This window comes from Mercenaria mercenaria, chromosome 8 (genome assembly GCF_021730395.1).
Source record: "Mercenaria mercenaria strain notata chromosome 8, MADL_Memer_1, whole genome shotgun sequence".
NCBI classification, from domain to species: domain Eukaryota; kingdom Metazoa; phylum Mollusca; class Bivalvia; order Venerida; family Veneridae; genus Mercenaria; species Mercenaria mercenaria.
In genome coordinates this window covers 73488138-73494439 of record NC_069368.1, presented here as the reverse complement: position 1 = coordinate 73494439, position 6302 = coordinate 73488138, and the positions used below count along the sequence as shown (strand labels likewise).

Below are 6302 nucleotides of genomic sequence, written 5' to 3'. Positions count from 1 at the left end.
TGGACGTTTTTGCTTAACATAGATCTCCCTATGTTCTAACCGGAGGTATTTGTTTAATATAGATCGAAAGAAACAAAAACGAAATAAAAACACGTGTTTTTTTCTTCTTTAGAAAATATAACATGAACAGGTTTTTCACACCCAAACAAAAGGAATCGTGAATACAAAACTTTCTTGTATCCTCAGAATACTAAATGTTCGTCTTTCATTAAAAATTTCGAACATTTGCCCTTTCTTATGATTCTTGATAAAGGACATGTGTTCAAAACTGTAACAGAAAAGTGGACATTTATACATATTAACGTTGTAACAAATGAAAAAACCCACATGAAAATGGCTCTTCTTCAGCCAAACACTCATTTTCACAGATAAAACCCATAGAATTATATATATATAAAAAACATATAAAGGCTGTTCTTCTGCCCGAAGGAATCTTTCATCTGTAAAACTTGTTCAAAGTAAACAAATGTAATGCTCATCATTACAGCATCCGTCAGCAAAATATACTTCTCCGCTCAGACATGTAAGTACTGGTGCCTGTTGTATTTAAGAACATCTCTGGGAAATTGATCAACCATATTAATATGGAATGTACTTGTCCACACAAACTGTTGAGAATAGCAGCCCAGTTTCTAACGTCACTTACATGTATTATCCATTTCTACATGAACTATTCTCAGTGTATGGAGTCGTCTACACATGTATCGAAAATCCTCTGCTGAGAGACGTGCACATCCAAAGAATGACATAATTTCCACTCTAGACATGAAATACGTTAGAAATAATTGATGTTCACTGGTAAAATTTATTCCTGATGATTTAAACTCGGAAAGTAGCTTCAATGCATGTTTTAAATTAATACATAGTTCAGAAATTACTAAGCTCTCAGGTTCGCTCGCATAAATATGCAGACATTTCAGATTTTTCAGCTCATGGAAACACTGTGTATCTCTGACAAGAGATAAATCAACATGTAAGTAATGCAGATTCTTCATATAACCCAATACTCCGCTAAAATCAAGCACTGTTGTAGGTTTTTTAATTCTGGCGAATCTTTGCTGACTCCAGAATGAGCCAGCCCTCGCAATTTCTCGAAACAACCTGCTGACCTTGGAAATCACTGTAATAATGTCATTTATGGAAATGTATGACAAAACCTCCATCCATAGCCAAAGATACTGAAAATTAAAAAAAAAAGCGCTTTATTCAAAATATCTAATACATTTTAGCTAACATCTACGTATTAGTATCACGTGTGCAAGACATTACTAACTTTGAGACATTAGGCAAAACAGAACCTTGAAGTATTTGCCGTTTTTGTCGTGCGCATGGGATACAACGTATATTATGCGTAGGCCTATATTTAGCACGAAATCGCTTATTAAGTTTTTTTTTTATAATTCTTTTTCTTTTTAATTCGACGTTAAAAGGATTTATTATTTTGATTCTAACATGATCTAACGTTTATGTTGATGGATTACATTCTGTCACTACGTAATAGTAGACGTTACGAGGTCCAAATGACGTCATGTCACGTACATGACATAATTTTTTTAGGCCGGGCGTGCTTTAATGTATAGGATAATGCACGCCAAATTTCTTCTTTGTCTTTATTGAGCAAAATGCGGATCGTGTTAGAATTTTCAGCTGATGACCTTGCGCTAGGAATATATAAGAAATGAAATGATTTTTTCGATCCTATTCTGTCATTCATTTCGCATGAACACCGAAAGAAAATAGTTTCATTTCTTATATTTACACTACTGTATATTTTCCTTTCATTTGTAAACAAGATAATATTATAAACTGCACATATTTTGCTGCATTTAACATTAATATCAGCTTCTCGGCCATTTCGTTCAACTGCGACATCATCTAAGAAACGTTCTCGACGTCGTCAAAACAGCGGTTGGTTATCACTAAGCAGCGATGACGTAACTTTCGCGCCTTCCCCTTTGCTGTTCATACGAAATGAACGTCAAAAGAATAGGGCGAATGTAAATATAATATACATGTATTAATTGTTGGTACCAAATTGGCAAAATTTAGGTAATTACATTTAACAACAGTAGACGTTATTTTCCTAATCATACATTCCAATCATATAGACATATATACAGAGTGAAAAGTATTTAGAGTGTGACCGTAAAAAGCTCAATATGTGCTACATAGGATTATAATTATTATGCATGTGACGTATTTGAAGCACTACGCAAAAAGCGGGTACTTGGCTTAATGCCATTAAGTTATAACAAGAGCTGTCAGTAGGACAGCTCGCTCGACTATTTTCAGTGCTTGTCAATGAAACAAAACTTTTGTGTCAGTAAAAACAGGGATATGAACTTGCACGCACAACTTTAACATGAAAAACAAAGTACAAAAAAGAGAATAATTTTTCTTAACTCTTTATCAGATGTAGTTGTTGGACTTTCTCAGTGAGTGGCAGTGACCTTACATAATGACCCCAAAGATATGTGTGAAGTTTCATATAAATATCTTTAGTAGTTACGGGCATATGAAACATTAATTTCCATATTTATGCTGCCTGGCCTGTCAAATACTAATATATACAAGAAACATTGCTGTCACATGCAAACATTTGCACTTTCCACCCTTGTTTTTAGGACAGTATAGCTGTCGGGGCTTAGAATAATAACAGTTATTAGTCGACCATCTTATTGTACACTAAAAATCATGTTCTTCACATGTTTGTGAAGAATTGCTGTGCGAAAAATGTGATTCTATTATTCACATATATAGAAAATGTGTAAAAATACGATGACATTCTTCACACGTGTGAACTGTGAAAAATATAGTCCAACAAAGGTATACCTTCAAAGACTGAAATATGGAAAAGCTGTCGAATCATTTGGTGTATTCGTGTGCACATGCCCTTCCAGAATTTTTAAAATCTTCTCTTCTACTTCCAATCTTCTCTGCTCTGTGCTTAGACGAAACTGCTCAATTTGAAGCCTCTCGCGCTTGAGTTCCAGCTTCTGTTGTTCTATTTTAATAATCTCTTTCTCACCGTTGTCTTCACACGGCGTTGTACTTGCTATTTTTCTCTGCTTAAACGGTACTGTCTCTGGGTTAGCCGTCTGCGCAGGAACATATTCTATGTCTAAAGTCTCATAGCAATTCAGATTAGGCGTTTGCGATGTTTCAGGCTCATCTGGTACTTGGATTATTGGAGGCGAGATAGAACGTACGGTATCGACGCCGCCCACAATTCCATCAACAGCAGTCGGTCCGATGATTGAAATAACCTTTTCCTCTAATTCAGTCAGTTTTGGGGACTCGAGCTTGCCGCCACCTGTCTTGTTACAAGCAGTTTTAAATTTTGATGCCTTCACCTTCACTGAAGATGACCAATCTGACCATTTCTTCCTTATTTCATCCATAGTTCTTTCAGTACACGAGACAGCGTTCACTTTTACAACAATTTCGCGCCAGCATTTTCCTTTCTTCTCATTTGTTACCGTATCACTGAATTTTTCAAATAGAATACGTTTATTACAACTTACTTCTTCTGTCAAAACATTAAGTTCCTCTATAGAAAAATTAGCCCTTCGTTTTTTCTTCTGTTGCTCGGCCATCATTCATTGATATGCTCAATCAATTTAAATTGCATAAAATTGTGTAATCCGTAAGCGCGCTGCATAAGGTATACCTTACACATTTAAGGTGTCGTAAACAGGTAACTCGCTACGATGATAGATATGGTGACGTATCAGTTAGTGAAACAACACCAACGTAGCATTACCTTAACTGGCATCGTAAGTTGAAACGTAAATGTTACGATATCGTATGTTCGAGTTAGTCACCCCAGATGTCTACAGATATTTTTCCTGTACACTCCATATCTCAGCCATAAAAAGGACATGTGTCATGTGCAACTCCCAGACTCCAAGCTCAAGGTCAAGGTTGCACTCTGGAGTGTATGTCTTATGTCCTCTCCGTAACTGTGCTATCCAGCAAGTGATTTTGATATTACATGGCACAAATATTCTTAATAATGAGATTATGTTTGATATGCATCTCACAGACCCTAGGTCAAAGTTCAAGGTCACTATTTGAGTTCAAAGGTTGAAGGGGTCTGTTCCGTGCCACCATCCATTGTGGGATTTTGATATTATTTGGCACAAACATCAATGTGCAACACCAAGACCCCTGATTGTAAGGTCAAGGTCATATTGCAGAGAGTCTGTTTCATGTCCTCTCCATAATTCTTCCGTCCATCAAAAGATTTTAATAGTATGTGACAAATGCTCCCCATAATGAGTTGTTGTTATGTGCAAAACCCAGTCCTAAGCCTTAGCTTCATGGTCAGTGTTACACTTTAATTTTGGCCTAGCACTGCGGTTGTGAAAAAAATAAGGAGGCTAAAAAAATTCTCTGTTTTATGATATTACATAGTGTCACTCACACAGGGAATGTTGACTCGGGAAAGGTAATGTTGCATAAAACAACAACTGAAATATTTATTACCCATACAAATTGCAAAGAAAATATTGCATATTATTAACTGAATTAATATGTTTTAGCCTATAATATAGAGTTGATTATCACTTAATTCCCTGTTGTGTCAAAGTTTGAACAACACTTTTATTCCCAGCGGATACATGGTGCAAGTACTTGTCAAGTATTACCCACGCTCGATGTATTGAATTAATAAAACACTTGTAAATATATTATGACATTATGTATTATGTATTGGTATAACCACTGGTCCTTGACTGTTTAATGTGTCAAAATATTAGTAGTAGGCGAATTATAAAGTATTAGATACTCGCGTCCTATTTGTAGTGCAGAACAGGATATTTTCGTTCACATAGTGGATATATTAGGAAACGAGGTAAGGTATTTTTGGCTCCGAGAGTAAAATGTAAATACGGGGTAGGATGATAAAAGTATAGTATCTAACCCTTGTGGCAAGTGGCCCTAAATTGTCTCCTAAACTCTTAGAACTTGAGTGCTGAAGTATGGTGACATTTATATGTTGATTTATAGGTAGACTGTGTTTATACCTGTTCTTTTCAGTTTATTAAATAGACTGGTTATCCCACTGTCTTCATTCAAGGCTGGCCTAGTGGAGGATTTAATGAATTCATATTGTAATGGTATTGTCTTGGTAGGAATAGGTACATTGTGTGACTGAATAAAAAGGAAAAATAGTATTTATGGGAATATTGATAAGATTATAAAGCTCTTAATGGATTATCTGTTTGTGGATTATCAAATATTATAATGAGGATTAGCATAAATGATGAATCAAGGTAAATATAGTATGATTTATTGTATCTTCATTTTAATTTAAGAAGGAATTTCAAAGTAATATTTCATTTAAATGAATCAGACTATATAATATGATAAATACCATTTTTAGTTGAAATTACTTTACTTCATGGCCCAATCATTTGATATGATGTTTGCAATAGTTATAATAATAATGAATTTTTTGGCCTTTCAGAATTACTTAATTTTAAATGGTGTTTATTTGTTTATAAGCATTTACAGATCAGCAATTATCCACTGACAAGGTGTTCCAGGTGACACTTCAAGTACAGAACTTTAAATTTTGTGCTGCATTGAGTGTATCTGGGAACTCAATGGCTTCTGGTAGATTTTCAGTACGGTGCTTGTTACATAATTATAATTGGCGTAATATTTGTTATGCATGTGTATATTGCACATTTTTAAGTGGAGGTGAGGCTTATGAAGCCGTAAAAGTACTGTATAATAGTTGGTTGAAGGCTGCATACACCAAATTTGAAATTTTTGTGGAAAAATTATGAGGCAGTTTGCAAAAAAAAAATGTTTGAAAGAAACCAGAGGCAAAGAGCAAAGAAATATGTTTTTCTTGTTTTGGCTCTCTGTTAACTGAAAAAAACTGAAATAGAAAGTACAACCCATTTACATGAGGGAAAAAAATTGAACTTGAAAAATACACAGAAAAGTAATGTGCATCAAAAACCTCATGCCTGCTTGTACAAGGCAGGGTTTTCCTTACCCAAGGGACAGTGTGAATCAAAAACCCTGGTGTTAGGGATTTTTTAGCTCGACTATTCATAGAATAGTAGAGCTATTGGACTCGCCCATGCGTCTGCATCCGCGTCAGCGTCCGCGTCCCGATTTTGGTTAAGGTTTTGTATGTAAGCTGGTATCTCAGTAACCACTTGTGGGAATGGATTGAAACTTCACACACTTATTCACTGTGACAAACTGACTTACATTGCACAGGTTCCATAACTCTATTTTGCTTTTTTACAAAATTATGCCCCTTTTTCGTCTTAGAAATTTTT

The 6302-nt window shown here is 35.2% G+C and overlaps 2 protein-coding genes across 5 annotated transcripts in view; one reads left to right on the top strand and one right to left on the bottom strand.

Moving 5' to 3' along the window:
- The window catches only part of LOC123565259 (myocyte-specific enhancer factor 2A-like), a 156704-nt gene that overhangs the window by 54639 nt on the left and 95763 nt on the right, over positions 1–6302 (top strand). The window contains exon 1 of one of the 4 annotated variants that reach the window (XM_053550193.1): positions 4727–4855. The exons of 2 other annotated variants lie outside the window; for them this stretch is intronic. Coding sequence is in view for 1 of the 2 variants with exons in the window: in XM_053550188.1 (XP_053406163.1) it covers positions 5248–5276 (29 nt within the window). In the remaining variant the exon portion in view is untranslated. Of the gene's footprint in view, positions 1–4726; positions 4856–5083; positions 5277–6302 lie in introns of those variants that run through there. One more of the 4 variants, XM_053550188.1, reaches the window with a different exon arrangement.
- Positions 633–3793, bottom strand: LOC123550247 (myb/SANT-like DNA-binding domain-containing protein 4). Its single transcript, XM_045338676.2, has one exon. The coding sequence runs from the start codon at positions 3597–3599 to the stop codon at positions 2835–2837; it is 765 nt and encodes a 254-aa protein (XP_045194611.2). The 5' UTR covers positions 3600–3793; the 3' UTR covers positions 633–2834.

What these genes read in the sequence shown, in the direction of transcription:
- LOC123550247 (XM_045338676.2), bottom strand. Translation starts at nt 3,599, where the DNA reads ATGATGGCCGAGCAACAGAAGAAAAAACGAAGGGCTAATTTTTCTATA.